At 50.8% G+C, this 23802-nt stretch overlaps 1 protein-coding gene across 2 annotated transcripts in view; it reads left to right on the top strand.

Annotated features, from left to right (window-relative positions):
* The window catches only part of LOC125643492 (testis-expressed protein 2), a 37438-nt gene extending 17008 nt beyond the window's left edge, over nucleotides 1-20430 (top strand). For both annotated transcript variants that reach the window (XM_048866163.2, XM_075117561.1), the window contains exons 2-12: nucleotides 289-1676; nucleotides 2595-2795; nucleotides 3188-3515; nucleotides 4841-5082; nucleotides 7011-7157; nucleotides 8634-8733; nucleotides 11343-11475; nucleotides 15577-15714; nucleotides 16387-16599; nucleotides 17043-17163; nucleotides 18322-20430. In XM_048866163.2, the coding sequence (XP_048722120.1) occupies nucleotides 315-1676; nucleotides 2595-2795; nucleotides 3188-3515; nucleotides 4841-5082; nucleotides 7011-7157; nucleotides 8634-8733; nucleotides 11343-11475; nucleotides 15577-15714; nucleotides 16387-16599; nucleotides 17043-17163; nucleotides 18322-18447 (3111 nt within the window). In that variant the 5' untranslated portion in view covers nucleotides 289-314 and the 3' untranslated portion in view covers nucleotides 18448-20430. The remainder of the gene's footprint in view (nucleotides 1-288; nucleotides 1677-2594; nucleotides 2796-3187; nucleotides 3516-4840; nucleotides 5083-7010; nucleotides 7158-8633; nucleotides 8734-11342; nucleotides 11476-15576; nucleotides 15715-16386; nucleotides 16600-17042; nucleotides 17164-18321) is intronic.
* The last annotated feature ends 3372 nt before the right edge of the window (nucleotides 20431-23802 follow it).

The following is a 23802-nucleotide window of genomic DNA, read 5'->3' as shown; positions in this document are numbered from 1 at the left end:
CAACTGCTGTTATACTGCTCCAAGATATTGTGGAATATGTAGCATACATGAGCAAGAATCAGCATAATACAATTTGCCAGGATTACCCATCACTTATATTTGGTATAATACATTCCATATTAACACCGTGCACATAGTACCTATTCATGTGGGGGCCGGGGGGGGGCAGAGGGGGTGTCCCCTATATGTTTTTTTCCCGTTCCATCTAGTTCTCCTAGACAGTGATGTCAATTGGGCCCTAGGAGCTGGGCTCGGACCCACTTGGATTCATTTGTGCCTTCCTTACAGAACCAACACTAGCAGAGATGTAAACAATGGCTGGTCACGCCAAAGCTTCCCTGGAGCCAGAGGGCTTTTCTCCCCCGGGCTCGCCTCAGCAAAGAGACCCGATGGTCAGTTCCCAAGAGATAACCAGCCAGTTCGCCAGCGCCAGCAGCAAAGAGGACTGGGAAAACCTGGATGGGAGTGAGTTGATTTTCACCTTGGATAAGGACGAAGAGGAAGGAGCTGCCAATTTGCCTGAAAATGCAGTTCTGTATGTGGACACCGGGCAGTGCAAACGCCAACCTGGATCTTCATTCCACAGGCCATTCCCTCCAGCTCTTCCTCCGGAGCTGGGCTTCCTGACCGACATCCCCTTCTATCACCTGACTGGCTTCTCTCCACAGAGCTCCACTGCCCCCCCGAAGCTGCAGGGCTCCCCGGGCCCCAAGCCCCTCATTAACTTAGTGAAGTCCCTGTCAACCGAGATACAAGCCAAGGAGAGCTGCCCTCTCAAGCCCCAGCCCTTGCTGAACTTGGTCAAGTCCATTTCGACGGAGATCTCCCACCTGGAGCCCGAGGTGACGCAGTCCAAATCCGACTCGAAGCTCAACGTGCAACTGTGGAGGCAGATCACCCAGCCCAAGAGCAGACATGGGGACTCCAGGACAGCACCCTCCTCCCCCAATATCTCCCCTTCGGAAAGCAAAGGCAGCTTCTTCAGGGCGCAGGAGGCCAAGTTTGAAGACACAAAGAGGAGGTTCTCCGAGGCCATGCAGGAACCCCTCAGCAGGCTCAGCAAAATCATCGGGGATGAGAACAGCATCTCGGCCAAGTATAAACTGCCCCACTCCAGCGCTTACGTCCATGACTCCCCGTCCAGCCACAGTGGGGACTGCACTAGCGTGGACGCCAAGGCTGCTGGGCCCAGCCCCGGGAAAGCCGAGAGCGACCGGCTGGGAGAGCACGCGAGCAAAGCGATCCAGAGGACCCAGGCGAAGGACGGCTTCCCCTTGGAGCACAAGTGGGGTCCCGCCTCGAACTGCCGGTACGAGATCTGCTCCTGTGGAGACGTAATCCAAGTGGTGGAAGTGGAGCAGAGCGAGAACGGCCCGGAGGAGGCGCAGCTGTGGCAGCCCCTGGACGAGCTCCTCCCAGCCCAGCCTGGCAGCCCAGTGCCATGCAACACCCTCGCCTGCATTGCCATCTTGGCTTACAATTACTTCATCCTGCCTTTGCCCCCTTACCTCTCAGGCCTCTGCCTGGGACTGGCCTGTGGGTTTGTGCTGGGCTTCCTGGTCATCCTGCTGTTTGTGCCAAAGCCTTCCCTGGCTCCCCGGCGGGGACAGTCCCCGCAGGACAAGCGGCGCTCGGAGCTGCTAACGAGGAAGCCACGAGAACGAGACGTCCTCAAGGTAGGAGATACATTCGGGGGCGGGGGGAAGGGGGTGATGCCTGCCCAGGGGTCGGACTGTGCCAGTCTGCTCCAGGGGGACAGCAGTTATCCAGACTGCGGCTCTGTAACGTGCGACTCCAGGGCCGGGTAGCCGTGCTCTGAGTGCTGATCATCCCCACGGTGTCTGGGTGCAGGCAGACAGCGCCCACCACAGGGCGGCACCCCAGCTGCGACAGGAACCCCTGTGGGCCCCAGACATTCGGGACCAGGTTGGCTGCTGGAGAGTGTATCTAATCCACTGGCTCTGTGCGTGTGACGACCATGCCCACTGCAAATCCCCAGCCAGCGTCCTCCTTTAGCTCAGCTGGTGTCTGTCTATTTCAGTCCCGCTAGAGCTCCTACTACCATGATTCCCCAGCACCACACAATGAATTTATCCCCACATACCCCTGTGAGGTAGGGCAGTGAAGCCCCTCTCGTCTCCAGGGGAGCAGGGCTGGGGGCCGTGGGTTAATTTGCTGTGTCGCTGTTGTAAAGTTGCACTCGTGGCCCCACGCCAGTGAAAGATAATGTGCACGTTCCCACACCTCCATGAACACACGCACCCCTTCCACCTCGCCGCTCAGCACACACATCTCCCCGCACACGTGTGTGACTTGTGCACCCCAGGCCACCCCACGCGCGTGCATGCACACACATTCCAACTCACGCCCGCATCACACCACACCTTACCTGCACGCTCATCCCCTCCTACTTTATAGCACATTTCTCATGGGCATGTCACAGCAATTCCTTCCCAAGTGCAAGCGACCAGCTCACACAACAATCCCCGTCACACTGTAGGCAGCAAGGAGCACATACCACAGCTGGTCCCACAGTAAACTCACTAGCTGGACATGGCTGCGAGACGTAATCTCATGCAGACTTTCCCTTCCAGAGCTGGATGAATGAGATGTATTTCTACGACCCGGAGATCTACCACCCGTCGCTCACTCACTCAGTGTTTGTGACGCTGGAAGGCACCGCCATGAAGCTCTCCTACCCCAAGAACAATGTCCCACGCCGAGCCGCCTTCGAAGAAGAAACCCTCGACGTGGCCTTTGTCAGCCATCGGTACTACAACATGAGCAATGCCCAGGTAGGGCTCCGCCAGAGGAGATAAAACAGTCCCCACAGAATAGCTGAAAGCATCTAGTTTAAAGTGAGCCAAGACAGGCGGCTGTAGCCTTGAATCTGAACTCGTCCTATTGGGGCTGGGTGGTACAGGCCTAATGCTGGACTTCATCCTGCCACATCATGGATGAGCTTTGGCCTTCAGTGAGAACATTTGGTAAGTCCTTCTCACCCCAGCTGGACCATTTTGGAACTCTTCATAGCCAAGCCATTGCTCTTCCTTCACTGTGCCTCCATTAAAGAGAGTCCCCGTGGCTGGATGCACCATGTGATTATCTCCCCTGTCCCACCAGGCTACACGGCTTGGTGTCCCCGTGGCATAGTCTCCCTGCCTGACAGCATTTGTTGGTATTGCAGGTTTTTCTCTTCCCACCGGGCCTGGCCCGAAAAAGGATGTGGAACAAGAAATATCCCATCTGCATTCTGTTCCCAGACCAAGAGGACCAGAATTTCAGAAGCTCAAATGAGCATGACACGGACCTCCCAAGAGATGAAAGCCTGAAAATGACTCGGACACCAGGCCAGGACGTCCCCCTGAAGCCTCCAGGGGACCTCCGGGAAAGGACCCTCTACCTCTTTGGAAGAACAGGAAGGGACAAAGAAGAGTGGTTCCAACATCTTATGACAGCCTCCCAACGGGACTGTCACGAGGTGCAGAGTGCCAGCTGGGGCGAAGGCAAATTCGGTAAAACATTCAACCCATGGTGGCCTCTTTTGCATTTAGGCAAATACAGATAATCCAATGGAGGAGGTCACTTCTATAGCCATGGGCTTTATATTTGCTTGCTGTGGGCTAAATCCACCATGGGGGTAAACAGGTATAATCCCACTAAAGTCAAAGGAGTTGAGCCCAATTGTGCGAGCACTAAATCCGGAGAAAGACAGAGGGGGCTGTCTGGTGGTAGATGGACCGATCAGCTTCAACCATGCCCCAGCCTAAAAGCATTTTCAGCAACTCTTTAGCAACAGATTTGCTGGCATTCTCCATGGCAGGTTTATTGGAAGGTACCAGGCTTTTAAAATCTCAATATTCATGGCAACCAGTAAAACTCTGAGTAAGAGTCCTTACGTTGAGATAAATAACAACTAGCTTCAGACGCTGATTCAGCTCGGTGGGCTGCAATCCGGATTCGTTGTCCATGATGGCAAAGCTCGCTCAGCTCCAGAAACAACTATCCCCAACTGAGATGCAGCAAAGGGTGCTGAAAACAGCTGGATGTGCCAGCCAAGGCCTCACTCACCTGCAGAGATATGCAGAGTGCCCACAGTGTATTGCATCGGTGATTGGGACGGGGGCATGGTCTGGTGGCCTGAGCAACAGACTAGGAACCAGGAACTTCTGAATTCTAAACCTGGCTGCAACTCCTGTTGTGGCTTTGGGCGAGTCGCTGCACCAATCTGTGCCTCGGTTTCTCTGTCTGTGCAATGAAACTAATTATACCCATTGCCCTTACAGGGGGGTTATGAGGATTAACTGGCTGAAGTGTGGCAAATGCTTTGAAGTTGAATAGAAAAATCTGATTATCACTGCTCAGGCATTCTGCATCTTCCTCCTGGGCAGGGAAAGACTCCTTCCTTTCCTAGATGCACAATTGTATCTCAGAGCGTGTCTACGCTTTGGGGGTGGGGCGATTCCCAGCTTGAGGAGACATCTCTGCACTAGCTCTGATCAAGCTGGTGCGCTATACGGAGAGCGTAGCCATGGCGGTGGGAGGGGGCTAGCTGCCCTGAGTATGTACCCATCTGAGACGCTGACCCCTCCCGCTGCTCGCCCCGCCAAGCTTCACTCAGCTTACAGCACACGAGCTCGAGCACAGCGAGCGGGAGTCCGTCTCCTCCAGCCGGGAAAACCTCCCCCAGCTTGAAGTGTAGACCTACCCTCAGTGTTGATGGGTCTGTCCGTCCATCCGTCTGGCTTTGCGGTATGCCATTTGCTTGCCACGCTCCTTTCTCCACTCATCTCAGCTGAACGCAGCCAGAGCACGAGCTCCATTTGTTTCTGTTTCCCAGGTTTCGGTCCGAACCAGCTCTCCAGCCCTTCAGGAAAGGGCATCTGCAGCAGTGGCAACAGCTGGGGAAGCACAGAAGACGTCCCTTCGTTGTTCAGACCCAAGGATCTAGCTGGGACCCTCCGGGAGAAGATTCTTCTAGATTACAGTACTTACATGTCCCAGTTAGTCCAGCCAGAAACAGGCACCAGCCACCTCCAGAGCCCTTGTCACAGCGCCATGGGCAGCCCAACCCCCCAAGAGGTGAGTGGAGCTAACGGCGTAGTCTGCCAAGAAATCCAGATGCTTAGAGAAACAGACACATGAATTCTCACAAAAGATTTTTCCATGCCCCTCAGATCACTTGATCCTTTCTAGGCCCTCTAGCCTGGAACTAGAATCTCCCAAGCTATCTGTGTCAATATGACATCCAACATATGGCCAAATTCCACAACCACTCGAGGACCTCTCCGCATTTGCACGTCCTGACAATGCTTTAAACAAAGGCAACGTTTCTAAAGAACTAACAGGGGGTTAATAGAAATGGCTCTTACCCCGTAAATTCTTGGGGGATGTGTTCTCAAGAGCTGGGTAGATCAGTACCAGTGTTTCAGTTAATACCTGCTTTATAACTGGGACCACAGCATCATCTCAAAGACTCATAAAGTACCCGAAAAAGAATGAGTCATGTTATTTCAACTTAGTCACCAGAGACATTAATTTCTGCTAATTGTGAATCAGTTATCATTCCAGACACTTCAGAATGTCCCTGTCTTATACATGTTACCCATTACTCCATCACAGGCTGCATTCTTGGAAGGATATTTTTGACCCACTGAAAAATAAGGCAGAGCCTTCGGGTTCATTGACTTCAGGACAGTCTCTGTTGATCTATCACTCTCTTTTCCCATTAACTTCAAGCCTTGAGAGCGGTGCGGTCCTTTGATGGGACACATGGATTCTGTTAGCTTTTCCTTATTGGCTCAAGGGTTTCTTGGAATCCCATTTCATTGTCTCATGGTATTTTCTTCTCTGAGACTTTCAGCTATTAATAGGAAAGAAAGAATGAATGCAGATCCTGTCTCAGGTGTAAGCAGAAGGACGTGAGCAACAGCACATTCCCTGTCAGGGAAAACCATGTCTTTCATGTCTCTACAGAAACTGAAGAGCTGACCTATGTGAATATCTTGGACTCCTAGACACTATGAGAATACAACTAATAAACAATGGCAATAATAGGTTGCAGAGTAGCGGCCGTGTTAGTCTGTATCCGCAAAAAGAACAGGAGGACTTGTGGCACCTTAGAGACTAACCAATTTATTTGAGCATGAGCTTTTGTGAGCTACAGCTCACTTCTGATGAATGCATCTGATGAAGTGAGCTGCAGCTCACAAAAGCTTAAGCTCAGATAAATTTGTTAGTCTCTAAGGTGCCACAAGTACTCCTTTTCTAATAGCAATAATGAATCAGAGTCTGGGACCTGTCCCTTGACAGGCAAACCCCATAAGATTTGGCAGGGCTGTTCAGAGAAGCACCTGAAAGTCTCGATGCTTCTGTGAGCCTCTTTGGGTTGGAAGGGTAGTGAGATCACACCTTTCGGCCAGATTTCCAGTTTGGGTATTTGCCAGAAGCACCTGGGCCTTCAGTCTCAGAGTTTATTCAGCCCATGATCTCATTATTGTAAATGGGAAGCACCTGCAAGTTATCATCATCCTCACCATCCTTTTCCCTTATACTGTGATTTAGAAAAGTGCGTGAATCTCATCTCCCTCCTCACTGTTTTATAGATGGGGAAACTGAGATACAGAGAGGCCAAGATGGGACTTGATTCCAAGCCTCTTCTCTGCCCACTCCCCTACTGTAACCACTAGACCACACTACATGCCTGAGCCTATAGTTATGTCCCTCTCACATGTACAGTATATTTAGTTACTATAGCCAGTTTCCTCATTGCTCTGCACCTTCCATGCTGCGGCCCTGGGGATCAGGTCTTTTGGGGATACGTTATATATATATATATATATATATATATATATATAGTCTTTTCTAAATATAGTATGTGAGTGTCAAGGATATTACTGTACACTAATTTGATCTGATACTTACATTACCCTTTGGCATTTGTGGGTCTCATTCATTCTGTAGCATATACGTGGCCATTCTTATTTCTTGCTCGCTCGCTCTTTTTTAAGTTCCTCAGGGACATGAATGGCAGCAGTGAACTGTCCATGGCTTGGATGAATGCACTGGTTGGGCGAATCTTCTGGGACTTCCTGAGGGAGAAATATTGGATGGACCAAGTGTCAAACAAGATCCAGAAGAAGTTAAGCAAAATCAAGGTGAGACACTATGGATCCTTGCTTTCCCTTGAAGAAGAACCTCATGGTGTTCCACCTGTCTCATTGTCTGGGGAATGGGACTTGAAGGGAAAGTCCAGGCTCTGGTATTTTTCAGAGCATTGTGATGCATCCATCAAGTTGCCTTTAGGACCATATGGACCAAGTCCTTCACGGAAGTCAGTGGAGTTCTGCCACTGACTTTGATGGGAACAGGATTTGGCAGTCAAGTTATACATGCAGTCAAGCCTGACATATGGACCAAAGACTTAGTGCCCAGCTTTCTCAAATCTTTCACTGGTGGGAAAAATTACAACCCAGGTTCATCATTAAAGTTAAAGGGTTTATTAGGGAAGGAGGAACTCATTTTTGGACTCTTTTAAAATCAAGATTGGATGCTTTTCTCAAAGACACACGCTAGCTCACATCAATTCAGGGCAGTGCTACGCAGAAGGTCAGACAAGATGATCCCAGTGGCCCCTTCTGGCTTTATAGTCTATGAATTAACAGTGCAGTTGGGAAGCACTTATTCAAACTCAGCCTGGGACAGCAGTGACGGAGAGCCCTTTGCTGCTGGCTCTGGTTGCCTTTGGGCACAAGCTGGTCTCAGATCAGTTCTTAGTGGGACAGGCATCCATACCACAAAAGCCTTTAGCACAATGGGCTGCTTTGCTGGCCTCCTTGCTGAAAGAGCCAAGGATAAATTGGGCTATAGAGAAGGTAATCTCCTCTCCCCCCCATCCCCCAGAGGGCCTCCCTCCACGGCAGGGACAAAGCATGATGGGAAACGTGCCCATCTGAAACCAGTTAGAAAGGGTTTCAAGTAGATTGGTTTTGGGAGGGGCCTCATACTGGACCTTCCATGAGCACTCCAGTGCTTGGAGATGCTTATGCTCCACCCATTAAGTCAGCAAGGATGGAGCAGGGAGCCCTTAGTAGACAAGCAGCATGTATTAGCTGGGGTACAAGTTCAGACATTCTGGGGAGCCCTTCTCTTAAAGGCTTCTCTACTCTGCCCTCCCCCAGGCGTGTTCTTCACTGGATTATGAGTTGTCCAGTTTTAATGACATTTTTAATTAAAAATTTAACCCCAGGGATCCAGCAAGTCTATTCCTGTGAGACAGAGGTGGCTTTAAAATAATAATTAAAAAAAAAGCTAGATTGGAGCACAGTTTGTGTGGAGAATTGTTTGGGACACAGAAAATGTAACAGTTACAACACCTACAGAAACCAACTGTTATCAAAAACAATCCTGCATTGGGCTTTGGGGGATGGACCCAGTAGATCTTACCCAGCTCTCATTTTTACAGCTGGAATAATGCTCATCCTACTTTGACGGCTTTGTCGAGGCCAGAGCCTCTTTAAACAGCCCAGTAGCCTCGTTTCTGATTTCTGATTAATGATAAGCAGCTTCCCTTCTGCATCTGCTTGGAAGGAGATTGGGTTTAATCGCTCTCGTTTGTTCTCACTCCAACCTAGCTCCCGTACTTTATGAATGAGCTCACACTCACCGAGCTGGACATGGGGACATCCATCCCCCTCGTTCTCAGTGCCTCCAGTCCGATCATCGATAACCGAGGTAAGGGTCCCAACAGCATCCCCCACACCCACCCATTCAGTGCATTCGCAGCAGGCCTTAGCCCCATCATGTTGCATTAACATAGGAACTGGGCTCAAGACTTTTTTTTTTTTTAAAACATGTTTTGGGAAGATTAAAGCACCCCCGTGAAAACTGACCAGGCTTTGTGCCCATCGGCCACGGACAAAGATCATTTTAGAGCAACAAGTCTGTAGAAGTCACTTGGTGGCAACTCTTTGAGACAAGCTTGGTTCCACCACAGTGATGGCCCTGCCTGCCTCATCCAAAGACCATTCAATCAATGGGAGCTTTACCTTGACTTCCGTGAGCTTTGGATCTGGCCCTATGGCATTGCTAATGCACCCACAACCAGATTATCCTACAGTTCAGTATTCCACGGAGACTGACCTCTGCTGTCACTCCTAGGAGGGATCCCTCCGGGGCAGGGCGGTGACACGTTGGTGGGGCTGTAAGGGAAAAGCTTGCACTGTTGCTGCCCAGGGCTTCCCTGTGCTCTGGCCTCTGATCTCCAGGGCTTCCCTGTGCTCTGGCCTCTGATCTCCAGGGCTTCCCTGTGCTCTGGCCTCTGATCTCCAGCACTGTCGATCCAGAACCTTCCTCTATCATTAATTGACTGACAAAAGAAAACCCAAAGTGGGCATTCGAACCAAACTGTGACAGCTACAAATGGGGGCCACTCTGAACTGGAGGGGTATAACTGGGGGTGCTATACACTAGGAACCTGCCCCCCCTGGACAGTGAGAGCCCCTCACCGTGATGGAAAACAGGGCAAGTAAAACACACCCAAAACCAACCCCCTGCATTCGGCCCCTTCCCTGCGGGGGCCATTGCAATGGGAGGATGGGGAAGGGCAGTTGTCAACGCTGCTAAATGTCATCCCAGGGCAGCCCTGGGGGAATGGCAAGTTGGCAGCCTCCTAGGGGAAAGGAAGAAGCATGTCAAGTGGCAGAAGAGTCCAGGACTGCATTAAGGACAGGGAAAGAGAAGGCTTGGAGTAGAAGAGGGAGCATGGGGAGGGGCCGGGTGTGAAGAAAGGCAGGCAGGGCGCGGGAATTAAACCAGATTAACCCTTCGGGCACCACAGCCAGTGCTTCCACACCCACACCCACTTTGGTCCATTTGGAGAGTCACGTGGCACCCAGCCTGAGGGTAGCAGAGGGGTTAGCCACTCGCAGTGAAGCACCGCTTGGAACAAGGTCTTATGGGAAGGTCACAAACCCTTCCCCTAAATGGGGAGCATTTGGGGCAGATGCCGCTGGATCCCCTAGACAGTGGTGCCTGTCTTTCTCTGTCCCAGGCATCCCACAACCCAGCTGTGGCAGCATGTTAACCCTCCCATGTCTCCAGTCATCCCCCTCTCAGAAAGGTCATCCCCCCTAGGAGCTCATTCAATGGGAGACGCTGGATTAATATTTCATCCCCACACACAGTTTGCCAGGGACTCCTCGTCGAGGAGCAATCAAGCGAGTGTTTATCCCCCTCTCCCTCACGCACGTTCCCTCGCATCCCTCCAGATCTCCCACCAGCGCCTCAGTCTCCATTCCAGCTGTGCAGCCTCCGATAAAGCAGGGGAGAGCACGCAGGGGCTCAAAACATTCACGGCCCAGCTCTCTCTCAGCCCGCTTGGGAATGCGCGATCCGCCACCCACACTCCCAGTGTAAAGGGGACAGAGGAGGGGGAAATAAAGGGGCCATGCTGAGCCTTCAAACAAAGCCATCTTCCTGTTGCCAGCGGCCGACTCTGCACAGTAATAATTGCTCTGTGCAGCCAGAAGCCAGTGCAGTGCAGTGGAGTCCTTGCTCCGGGCGGCACAAGAACCTGCTGCGTTTCCCAATGTGTGGAACAGGGATCCTGCATTATTAATGCCCGGATAAAGGCCTCAACGGGGATTGGGTTCCCACAAAGCTAGAGGTTATATGTACTCGTGTGCACACACAGAAACACTCATGCAGAAGGTGGGAGAAAGCAATTGTTTCTCACCCCCATTTCACAGGTGGGGCCCAGAGAGATTCAGTGACTCACCCCAGGAGACAGTGGCTAAGCTAGGAATTGAACCCAGCGCCTCCTGCCTCTCAGCCTAGGGCTTTGCCGCCAGAGCAGCCTTCCTCTATGATGGAAGAAGCAAGGAAGCTGCTACCAGGCCAGGGTGGTTGATTGAACGGGGTAAATTCCACAGATTCCAGTGGTTCGAGACTCTGTGTCACCCATTCGCATCCAGAGTCGTGACTAAAGGCTGTTATCCTCCGGTGGCTCTTCAGGGGCCTGCGTGAGAGAGGTCAGTGACCGGAGCCCAGTTCCCACAGGGGAACTCAGCAGAGCAGCCAAGGGACATAATGAGTCACGAACCAGGAGGCAGGCACGACGGGGCTGAGGGAGGGAAGGCTGGATAGATAGATGCTGAGCTTCCCTCTCCTCCCAAAAGGTGGTCCAGCCCGGTCAGAAATAAGGAGTGAGTCAGTGTGGGGACACCGGTACTGCCGATGCGATACCAGCTCTCAAATCAGGCTTTGTAGCAGGCACTTAGCATCCTCCCAGACACCACAGATTCATGGGACCATGCGTCACCTGCATCCTGTCCTCTCTGCAGGGCTTTGGGTGGACGTGGAAGTCATCTACAACGGCTCCCTACAGATGACACTGGAGACGAAGATGAACTTGTGCAAGCTGGGGAAAGAGGCATTGGCGGAGGAGAGTGGGCAGACGGCTGCTGGTGGGGAAGGGTAAGGTCACTAAAGCATTACTGGGCCCTTCACTCCTGCGACATCAGGGTGGGAGAGACCCTGGTCCAACCATTCCTCCAGGAGAAGGTAGTCGGTTCTGTAGCCGTGCTCGGTAGGAGCATTGAATCTGGACGTGAGTATGAAGCCTTTGTGTATTAATTCAAGGCATCCAGGACGCTGCATTGTTCTGTCTCTACACTGAACAGAAAGGGCTTTATAATTCAGTGAGGTCTGCAAAATCATGGGTCTGAAGGGCACCTCACAGGGCTCTGCGGGCAGCATAGCTGCACATCAACAGCCCGCCTCCCTGCCGGGTGACACAGGCCAAATGGATTTAACTCCGTGCTTTAATCAGAAGGAACCTGGTCAGTCTCGATCTGAAGCAGCATCTTAGAAGAGCTTGATTGTTGCAGAGCAATGGGACAAGGTGTCTGATAGTGGAGGCCGTCCAGAGTCACATATCATCCAGCTGGGGCAGAAGGAATAAGTCGAATGAAAATAAATCAACTCCATTTGGAGGGTTTTATCAGGCCATCTGTGCTGAATATTGCCATTTGTCTGAGCAGGATGGAGACAGCTGGGAAGTTAGTTCTAGGAAAGAGTCATTAATAAAATAAAAAGATAAGAAGCACTTGCTTGTGGCTTGTTTGTCATGACCAGCTTGTGCTCCGAGTTAGCTGACAGCCACATTCCGGACTTGTACTAATCTCTAATCATTTTATTGGTGATCAAAACAAAAATCTTCCCCCTCCCCACGTGCCACTTTGGGTTTTTTTTTAAATCAGGACAAAACGTTCTGTCTGGAGCTGTGAATGTTCTCATGGCCTGGTATTATTCCCACCCTGCCCCTGGGCACAGAGCCCCTGGCCTCATTCTCCATTTACCTGGGCCCTGTTGAAAGCACAGATGGGCTGGAAAGTTAAACCTTTCTTAACATGACCAGCTTTAGGCGAGGAGAGGGGACAGCCCAGAAGTGGATGAATTCTGAGTTACTCCAGATAACGTAAAGAGCAGGGGAAAGACAAGCATAGGAGGAACGAGGCTGTTGCTCCATTCTGCGTCCTGCTCTTCAAAAAGAAGTCTGCTTCACTGGGTCAGGGGGACAAATGTCATAGAATCATAGGACTGGAAGGGACCTCAAGAGGTCATCTAGTCCAGTCCCCTGCACTCATGGCAGGACTAAGTATTATCTAAACCATCCCTGACAGGTGTTTGTCCAACCTGCTCTTAAAAATCCCCAATGATGGAGATTCCACAACCTCCCTGGGCAATTTATTCCAGTGCCTAACCACCCTGACAGTTACTAAGTTTCTCCTAATGTCCAACCTAAACCTCCCTTGGTGCAATTTAAGCCCATTGCTTCATGTCCTAGCCTCAGAGATTAAGAAGAACATTTTTTCCTCTCTCTTCCTTGTGACAACCTTTTATGTACTTGATAACTGTTATCATGTCCCCCCTCAGTCTTCTCTTCTCTGGCCTCTCCCTCTTGGGTTCAAATGCAACTCAAGGTTGCTAGTGCTCTTCTTACCATCTGGAAGTATATGAAATAAGATGGTGATTCTTGGTCTAGCTCCTGGTGGACTTGTGTTCACAATGAAGCCAGCTGAGAAGCCAAGGGCTGGTTAAGCTCAGGAACTGGATCTGCTGTAGCCCACTTACATGGTCTTGTCTCTGAGACAATGGAATGGAGGAAACTTGCACTAGCCTGGCCTTTTGCTGTACTTTACCAGCCGTGAACAAGGCTGTCAACTGCTTGTAATGATAGTGCAATGAATCCTACTAATCACATGCACATGGCCCATCCTTCTCCGAGCGTGTTGCAAACCTTCACCTATTCATCAGAGAGTGATCTGCTGGGATGTAGTTAGCACTATTGGAAGAGTCTGTTGTTGAAACACTTGTACAAATTGCTGGCCCCTCATTGGCTTATTTACAAGTTACGGGACTGGGTTTTCTCCTGCCTTTTGGAGAAACTGCCTGTGTTGTTACTTAGCACATGTCTAGCTGACTCAGGAATGACCGGGGCTCATGCCACTTACTGTCAATTAGCAGCTGATGTCTGATGAGGCCAGATTGTCACCCCTGATCCTGGAGCACTCCGCTTTGTTCGGCCGTACATTTGCTGACAGATCATTAGTTGCTCTGATTTTTTAATGGAGCCATTCCGGGCCAGAATGTGAGCTGGGGCTCGGGGCTCGGCCTGCCACTCGAGCACCTGCTTCTGCTATGGAGACACTGTGGTGTGCATGGCTCGCCTAGAGAATTATCCACCTGACTCAGAACCAAGATGACTCTACGTGGCTTGGATTACAACACGTGCATTCCCCCTACCACTCCAAATCCCTCACCTCGCAGAACCGCTCTGCCCTGGCAAGGAGATGGGATCGATCTGACACAGGAAAGGTAGCGACAAGCCTCCTTAATTAGCCGCATTTTAACAATGTGCTCCGGAAGGGAGTGGCCTTCCCTTTGCCTCCCCCAGTACTGCTCTAGGGGGGACACTAGGCTGGCAGGCTGCATTCCCCCTGCAAACTCCTCCCCAGCCTGACACTGCATGTAGGTCAGTGTCACCAGGCATTTCTTCTTAAAGAGGAGTTAAAGCCGAGATCCCTTGGTAAAGGACTTAAATAGAGAACAATGCTGCCTGCAGGGAAAGGGGTGAGTGTTACATTGAACTTCACAGCTCAGGGGCAGCAGGGTGGGTATTGATCATGCCCCAGCTATCAGCACAAGCCGTGCAATAAGAGAGATCAAGGCACGATGCCAGGATGATCCGTTTGGCCTCAGCTGGGGTCACCATCTACTGGCAAACCCAGCGAGCACCATGAAGAACTCCTGTGAGATCAACCCAGCTGGGGCAGCCTGCATGGGAGATGGCTCTGGAGTCCCCAAGCCAGCCAGCTGCCCAGACTCTCCTGCATTTAGAAAGCACAGGGAAGAGTTTCAGATCCCCTTTAATGGGACCTGGCTGGGCATCCATCTCCAAACTCTCACCCCTAATAGCAGCTTGGAAAGTCCCACCTTCTGCTTCAAGCTCCAGGGACCTGTCAAGTCCCACTAACCCCCCTCACCTTAGAAACTGACTCAGAAGAGCCCATTGTAGCAGGTTCTTACCTCTCCTCTGTCAGACATGGCCATTGCCTCAGTTTCCCCTCTCCCTCTTGCTCTTAGTTTAATATAATCCTACAGCTAAATTAAACTCCTCCCATGCTGGGGTAAGGAGAGTCCAAATGAAGTCTCCCCCAGTCTGCCCTGGGTCACCAGACCACCCTGTTCCAGTCACTCCCTGCTCTGTCTCGCAGGAATCTGCAGGAAAACCAACAGACAAATCAGATCCAAAGAAAGAACACACACACTCCCCCCCAATCTCCCCTGCAGGCCAGTGTCCAAATCCCAAGTTGTTCCCCCACTTTCTCCAGGATTCCTGCCAGTCTACAGGGAACGATAAGACCTCTCTCTCTGTTTCCCTTTGCAGAGAAGCCTGCAAGCCCTCCAAGATATTTCTTTCTACAGAGAAATCCACGCACACCGCCCCCCCGCCCCCCCACATACCTGCAAACCTTGCTATGTCCTGCTCTCTTCTCTGTCCTAGGGGGGAAGAGTCAGACATCTGCTTATATCCTGTTTCCTCCTCCCAGCATGCTTGGCTAGAATGACCTACAATTCCCCATGGTCCTGGGAACTGTAGGTCCCACCACGCCTTGGGTCTGGGTTCAAAATGATAACAGGCTGTCCCGGGCCTGTAGCCTTTAAAGGGCCAGGCCACCCTGCTGCATCCATGTTCATCCTAGTATAACAAACAGACGTGACCCTGCTGTGTGTCCCTGCCACCAGCACCTCTTCCCAAGCACCTGGCCCATGCTGCAGAGCTAGAGGGAAGACGCCCGGGCCATGAGGCTGCACTAGCTTCCGTGCCATTAGCCCCAAAAGCCTTTGCTGCTGGCATCTGTCCGTCTGACACCAGAGAGAGCGCCGGCATGTTGGGGGCTAACACAAAGAGCCGTGGGTAAAGGCTTGGCTGGCGGTCAGGCCCGTGCAGCCTGCGGGTGCCACAGCACAAGGACCCCCACTGGGACTCACCTCCTCCCTCTCTGCTTGCAGGGCGAAGCCTCGGGTGATCCTGCTGGCAGACAGCGATGCAGAGTCCTCCAGCGCCGGCTCCTCCGACGAGGAAGACGTCCTTGCAGCAGAGCCTTCTGGAGCCCTGGGAGAGAGGATCGTCCCCCCTCCTGCTGAAGGGTAAATAATTACTAATAAAATAATAATAATCCCTAATCCAGCTATAGCACTTTCCCTCAGTAGATCTCAAAGCACTTTAAAAAGGAGGTCACGATCATCGTTCCCATTTCACAGATGGGGAAACTGAGGCACAGAGTGGGTAAGTGACTTGCCCAAGACCCCTCAATGAAGCCATGGCAGAGTCAGGACCCCGGTTTCCCGCATCCCGGTCAAACAACCCCCTCTCAGAAGAGGGGCTCCTCAGCTAGCCCTGCCTGTGGGGAGCCATTCGGGATCACAGCCCCTAGACACCCCACGATGAGCACGGGACTGCTGGCTGGCTAGATCATTGAGTCCGACACCCTGCAAAAGCATGTTATTGTCTCTTAAGATTTCCCTAATAGCTTCATCAGGAAGGAGAAGAGTCGTAGGAGCGTGTGAGGCTCACACCTCCAGCGCCTCCTGCTGGATGGATTTCCATGGCCTGGGAGCCAAGGAGAAGGGTGGCCTGTTCCTGCTGGAGGAATGTCGCGGAGTCACAGACCGTGGGGGTGGGGGGGTTGACAGGGAGCGAGAGGTGCCCCCAGGATGAATGGGGTGGGGACCAAGTGAGGTGAGGCCCCAGCTTAGCTCCTGCCTTGGAGCAGCCCCCTTTTGCAGGCTGACGCTGACTCCCCTCTTCCCCCTGCTTAGCCATGGGGGCGGCAACAGCACTAGCCGCAAGATCCTGCGCTTCGTGGATAAGATCGCCAAGTCCAAGTACTTCCAGAAGGCCGCTGAAAACGAGTTCATCAAGAAGAAGATCGAGGAGGTGTCCAACACGCCGCTGCTGCTGACTGTGGAGGTCCAGGAGCTGGCCGGGACCCTGGCTGTGAACATTCCTCCACCCCCGACAGACCGAATCTGGTAGGAGCGTCCTTGTGTCCCACCACGCGGTGATTTGCCGCGTAGCCCGGCTTCTACTTCCCAGAGCTTAGTGGAACATGGTCAGGGAGTTTCGGCCTGAAATTTAGGATTAGGGAACTCAACATGGGCAGAAATATTCTCCCAAAACAAGGACTAGATTGCTCGGGGGATTGGGCCAGCCATGTCACACTTTTCCCATCTAGGTCATGGATCCAAATCCAGCACCAGGTAGTGCTAGTGACCAAAATCTCTTGCAGTCTGATGGTTGTTCAGTGGGTCTCAGCCCACATCCTAATGGACAAGTGTCTCAAACTGGCCTTTTCACTGGCAATGTCAGCAGATGCCAACAGCTGTATAGGCCACAGAGACTGTGCTCCCCAGGCCACGTGTGCAGGGACATAAGGAGTTTGTGATGGTCTCTGCTTCCTTCCTTCCCCCTCCAGGTACAGCTTCCGAATCCCTCCCCAGCTGGAGCTGAAAGTCCACCCGAAGTTGGGCGAGCGGGAAGTCACCTTCATCCATGTCACGGAATGGATTGAGAGAAAGCTGCAGCATGAATTCCAGGTACCTGCTCCCAGAGCACTGGGAGAGAAATGATGAGTGCACTGGGGATGGATCAGAACCAAGGATGGGACAACTGGGACCTAAACAATGTAAAGATGGGCCTGCAAACTCTGGGGCCAGATGTTGCAAACCTCAAGTTTTGGGCAGTGTTTAGATCCAGGGTTTTGATTCATTTAAAGAAGGAGATAGAGTTTGGGCATCTCCAAATTCAGTGGTGTTCGGGCCCAAGTTTTGGTTCAGGCCAATCTGGAGAGAACCAAAACCGAACTGGACTCGGGCCTCTTTGGAAAGTTGAGAAACATGAGTTAAACTTTTTAGAGGTTTGATTCAAACCAATGAAGTGCTCCAGGAGCAGCTGCTCTCATAGGATTCCCCACCCAGCTAAAACCAGAAGGCACTGGTGAGACAGCCATGGCTCCTGAGCCGACCAGCTGATTCTCATCCCAAAGAGATTCAGCCAAGTTCAGCTCCTAGAGGAATCTCCAAGAGTTTGAAGGTGCTACATGCTTCAGGTTATTCTCTCTTTTGTGTCCCTTGTTAGACCTGTTATCTATCTACCTTTTATTCTTAGGCTTCTGGTCAGAGACCATTGGCAAGTCCTAGGTGGAAAGATCTGCTGCAAGTTCCCAAAGCCCCCTGCACCAGCGTGATCTGCTAGGATTTTAGTGTCTTCTTAACCAGCTAGGAAGGGCAGAGGGTTTAAGAACTCCTTGTGGCCAGTTTCCTGAGCAGTACGCAACCCTGACTCTAAGAATGGCCAACCACAGCAAGGAAAAGCCACGTCTTCTTGTCTTGCCAGATCTATGGTCATGTACATCTGCTGCCATGGGAAACAGGACCTACTGATCCGAAAACAGGCTTCTGCCCAGTGAGCTGAAGGAGATGCTCCATTGGGTTACAGCTCTTATTGATCTTTAGCCACTAGGCAGGGGGAAAAAACCCTTCTAAACCGGGGAGGGCTGCGTCCAGCAAGTAGAGCTGCACGTATGCATTAACCACTCCATTCCACCTCTGCTGATCATAAGCTGGATCCCAGGTTCTAAGCCGCAGTGGGACAGTAGCAACAGGTACCAATCAGCCCTTAGAGATCCCAGCTTTGTCCCTCTGAAGGTTTTTTTAATCCCATGGTTTTAATTTTGTCCAATTTCCCTTTTTCAGAAAATTTTAGTGATGCCAAACATGGATGATCTCATCATTCCCATCATGCACTCCGGCTTGGAACCCCAGCCCTCCATGGAGGGGCCGTTCAAGGACCTTCCAGCGGATAGCCAGAAGCGGCTCTGAAGAGTGACCCACTGGCTGGGTCAAGACACTTGGCAGAACTCTGGAGGATTTGCTGAGATGCCCAGCTAACCTGGGCCTGGCCACTGGTCGCCACACAGGAGCCAAGATGCTGATCTGAAGTCTCCGAGTTCATCTCTCCATCTTGTCTTCAGCATCCCCCAGCTCAGCAAAGGAGCCTCTTCTTCAAATGTGATGCAGAACATTAAGGACAGAAACATACACCCCCAGGGGAGGAGCAAGTTGGAGTCACCCAAGCATACAAAACTCCAGGTGGCTCATCCATCACCACCAGGTTCCTCTGGATTAATACAACTCCCTTGTGGCCAGATGGGCATTTTCTGTGCCAGCCGGGGCAGGAACTTGCTCAGCACTGTCTGCTTTACAAAGGGGGGTGCAAGAAACCCGGGGTGGGAGGGGGTTGCCTGAAGTCCAAGGAGTGTTAATCAGACGTTGCGATCAGAAATGGCCCAAGCTTATTGCATCAGCACTGGACACCCTTTAAATGGGCAGCCGGGTCTGCCAGGAAAACTGCAGGCAGGAAATGAACTGAAACACAGACGAAACACCCATAACCCTCATTGCCCCTACAAGTGTTTTATTGTACTCTGAGTCTCACCACCACCCAGAAGGCTGAATGGAATTGTGGGTATCCCTACGGCATCCACACAGATTGGACACATAACAGTGAGGTTACCTGGCTCTGACAGCCCCAGCCCTGGGGAAGGGAGGACCATGTGCCCATCAGCCTGGGGTAGAGCACATAGGAGGTACAGGCAGGGATGCAGAACCCTGCTCCTGGCCAGCCAATGGCTGTCGCAGGGGTTTAGTTGAAGGGGGAGACTGGGGAAAGCAGCCATTGATGGTAACCAGGCAGTACTGGTGCAGGGAGGGGCTGAAATAGTCACATGTCAAAATCCACTGAGTGTTTCAGCAGGTGAAGTTGGGGCAGAGGGTAGGGATGTGGGGGTGAACCTCCCAATACCTAAGGGGGGGGGGGGAGCGCTCAGTACGTGAGGGAAGGGAGTGGAGGGGAAGTCCTATGAGCCCCAGAGAGAGAGAGAGCGGTTTGTAGACAAAAAGGGAGGCAGCATTGTCAGCTGCCCGGGTCCAGCCCTTCCTCAGCTAATGCCCTTCACCCAGGCAGTGTACCCTGCACCGGGGAACGCAGGAGGCTGTGGGAATGCCTGGGCACGAGGCCCTGTGCAGGTCAGGGCTCGTGGCAGCACCTCTAATGGGTCAAAAGCAGGGGAGGAGACAGCAACAGCCCTCTTCTCCCACCCCTGGCCTGGGGGAGCCCCAAAATGGAGGGCTGGAGCGAGCCAGCCGGCAGAGGAGGCGGGGATCGGGAAGCCGGTGGAGCAGAGGTCGGAGGGGGATCGAGTGGTGTCTGTCAAGCTTTGCAGGGCACCAGCCATGTGACAGCACTGCCAGGCATTAAGGGATTAACTCTCCAGCTGGCACAGCTTCCCTGGCCTGCCCTTGTCCTCACTGACGCTCACAGACATTGCGCCCCGATTCCCTTCTGCCCCCGGAGTGACCCCTGATGGGGCCATTAGCAGGAGAAACCTGGGCTCCCTTGGTATTGAGCCCCTCTGCACGAGGCCTGTGCCCCACTGAAGCTGGCCCCCTCTGCCTTGCAGTGAACAAGACAGAGAGAAGTAGTCTCCTACCGGCATTTTAGTTTGCTCTGGGCTTCCTCGCTGTGGCGCGTTTCAGGAGAGACGCATCTCAGCCGCCAGCAATGCCACAAGCATCTGAAAACACCAAGAGGACCAGCCCTGTATGGGACAAGGATGAAAGGCGCCCATCTGGACTACAGCATGAGGTACGAAGTGGGACCATTTGATCCTCCATGCAATAAAAGTAATAGATTCTGTCAAGTAACATCATGGCACCCTGTTAAAACAAGGGGCTTTGCAGACTGGGTGGATGTGTAAGAGAAGAGCCCAACTTAAGCAATAAAGTTTGCATTCATCCACCAGGGATTCAGCCTGGGATGTGTTTGTTGTTGTTTTCCAGTTATATTTATTGTGCTTCACCTCTATATTGCCATTTCAGTGTGGTTTTTCTTTGCAACCACTCACTAAAGACCAGGATGTAGAACTAACTATCCATGGTCCATCTAGCCCAGTAGCTCATCTTCCAACAGTGGCCATTGCCAGATGCTTCAGAGGGAGTGAATAGAACAGGGCAATTTATTGAGTTATCCATCCCCTGTTGTCCAGTCCCAGCTTCTGGTAGGTGGAGGTTTAGGGACACCCAGAGCATGGGGTTGTGTCTCTGACCATCTTGGCGAATAGCCATTGATGGACCTATCCTCCAAGAACTTATTTTTGAACCCAATTATACTTTTGACTTTCACAACATTCCCTGGCAATAAGTTCTATAGGTTGATTCTGCATTGTGTGAAGTACTCCCTTGTGTTTGTTTTAAACCTGCTGCCTATTAATTTCATTGGGTGACTCCTGGTTCTTGTGTTATGCGAAGGGGCTATACCTCCTTAGTTGTCTCTTTTCTAAGATTTCCCTTTACAAAAGCCATGTTGACTCTTCCCCAACACACTGTGTATGTCATGTTCATCTATGTGAATGATAAATTCTGTTCTTTATTTGCTTGGTACTGAAGTTAGGCTTACTGGCCTGTAAATGTCAGGATTGCCTTTGGGGCCCTTTTTAAAAATCAATGTTACAGAGGCTAATTTAAACAATAGGTTCCGTAGCAGCTAGTAGTTTTGCAATTTCACAAATGCGTTCCTTCAGAACTCCTAGGTGAATCCCATCTGGTCCTGGTGGCGTATCACTATTGAATTGATCAATTTATTCCAAAACCGCCTCCATTGACACCTCAGTCAGGGACAGGTTTTCAGATTTCTCACCTAAAAAGACTGGATTAGGTGTGGGAATCTTCCTCACATCCTTTGCAGTGAAGACCGATGCAAATAATTCATTTTTGTTTCTCTGCAATGACCTTTTTTCCCCTGAGTGCTCCGTTAGCATCTCGATCATCCTGTGGAACCACTGATTGTTTGGCAGCCTTCCTACCTCTGATGTACTTAAATTGCTGTTAGTTTTCCAGTCTTTGGCTAATTGCTCATCAAATTCTTTTTTGGCCTGCCTAGTTATACTTTTACACTGGACTTGTCAGAATTTATGTTCCTTGCTATTTTCCTCAGTAGGGTTTGACTTCCACTTTTGAAACCCTGTCTTCTTGCCTCTAACCGCCTCTTTTACTGTGTTGCTTAGCCACAGTGGCCCTTTTTTTGATGGTCTTACTATTTTTTAACTTGAAGACCTATTGTTTGAACCTCTATTACGGTGGTTTTCCAAAAGTTTCCATGCAGCTTGCAGGCATTTCACTCATGTTCTTTTTCATTTTCATGTAACTCGCCTCCTAGTTTTTGTGTAGTTGCTCTTTTTGAAGTAAAATGCTACTGTGGTGGGTTTCTTTGGTATTATTCCCCCTGCCCATGAAGTTAAATTTAATTACATTAGGGTCACTATTACCAGTCGGTTCAGTTATATTCACCTCTTAGACCAGATCCTGTGCACCACTTAGGACTAAATCAAGAATTGCCTCTCCTCTTGTGGGGTCCAGAGCTAGCTGCTCCAAGAAGCAGTCATTAATGGTGTCTAGAAATTTTACCTCCGCATCCCGTTGTGAGGTGACATGTTCCCAGTCAATAGGGGCATAGTTGAAATCCCCCATTATTATTGGATTTTCTGTTTTTGTAGCTTCTGTAATCTTCCCGGGTATTTCAGTCAGCATCACCATCTTAGTCATGTGGTCAGTAGTAAATTCCTACCGCTATGCTCTTACTGTTCACGCATAGACTTTCTATCCATAGAGATGCTGTGGTATTGTCTGATTTATTTAGGATTTTACTGTGTTTGACTCTATGCTTTGTTTCATATAGTGCCACTCCCCCCCAGCACAACCTGCTCAGTCATTCCTCTATATTTTGTAACCTGGTTTTACCGTGTCCCATTGATTATTATTGTTCCACCAAGTTTCTGTTATGCTTATTGTATCAATATCCTCCTTTCATGCCAGGCACTCAAATTCACCCATTATATTATTTAGACTTCTTGCATTGGTATACAAGCACTTATAAAATGTGTCAATATTTAGTTGTCTGCCTTCATGTGATGTAATTGAATGGGATTCTTTTTTATTTGACTGTTTCTCTTCCATTCCTACCTGTACTTTACTTCTATCCTCTCCTCCTTACTAAGATATAGAGTATCCCCTTTAATAAATCTCAACACCCCCCACCACCACCAAGGGATGTGTCTGTCTGAGGTCCCCACATGGTCCTCCAAACCTGTCGGCTTTCCCCCCAGCCCTTAGTTTACAAACTCTTCCCAGCTTTGGCTATTTCCCAACTCTCCAATCTATATACCTGGGTTTGCTCATCTGTAAAATGGGGATAATAATATTTTTTCCTACCTTTTATGGAGTGGTCACGAAATATTACTGACGACTTTGTGAAGTGGGTTGAAGTCCTCTGAACAGATCCAGGGCTATCTTCTCTCTTCCCATGCTAGTATCACAGAGTTCAAATGGTGGCCTAACCTCACACCATTCAGACTGGAAATAAAGTGTAAATTTGTAATGGTGAGAGTAATTAACCATGGGAACAATTTACCCAGGATTGTGGGGGATTCTCCATTACTGACAATTTTTAAATCAAGATCAGATGTTTTTCTAGAAGATCTGCTCTAGGAATTATTTGGGGGAAGTCTCTGGTCTGTGTTCTACAGAAGGTCAGACTAGATGATCATAATGATCCCTTCTGGCCTTGGAATCTATAAATTTATGATCATGGCTCTGAGGGGACACGCTAGGGTGGACACCTGTCATTCAAACACAAGGGAGAGATTTTTGATTGCTCAGCGTCCTTTTCGGAGAATAACGAGCCAGTCTCCTCTCCTGTTCTCTGCTCATTTTTTTTCTGTTCTAACTGGGTGCCAGCCCGACTTGGGGCTCTGTAACGATTTGTGACAGGTGACGACGCCGTCCCAGCCACGTTCACTTCTCATCTCCCCCAGCAAAGGCCTGTGACAAGCAGCAACGCAGATGGACAAAGCTGCATCCTCATGAGCCCCTGCAGCAGCAAAGTTCCTGCCTGTCTTCCCGTGTAATCAGCTGGGTAAAATGTCAGCTAGCGACAGTGCAGGAGGGAGCCAGAGCCCTCCCCCCACCTCCCTCCTGAGGCATGTGAGCACAAATCTCTTTAGACTAGTCCTGCATGAAAGGACATCTCTCTTACCCTCCCAATCAGTACCAATGGGAGCCTCCCCCTCCTTCTGCAACTGGCACAATCCTGGGCCCCTTCTAACTGCCCCATCTCCCGAT

This window comes from Caretta caretta, chromosome 10 (genome assembly GCF_965140235.1).
Source record: "Caretta caretta isolate rCarCar2 chromosome 10, rCarCar1.hap1, whole genome shotgun sequence".
NCBI lineage: Eukaryota > Metazoa > Chordata > Testudines > Cheloniidae > Caretta > Caretta caretta.
The sequence above is the reverse complement of the archived record's forward strand: the minus strand, read 5'-3'. Positions and strand labels throughout refer to the sequence as shown.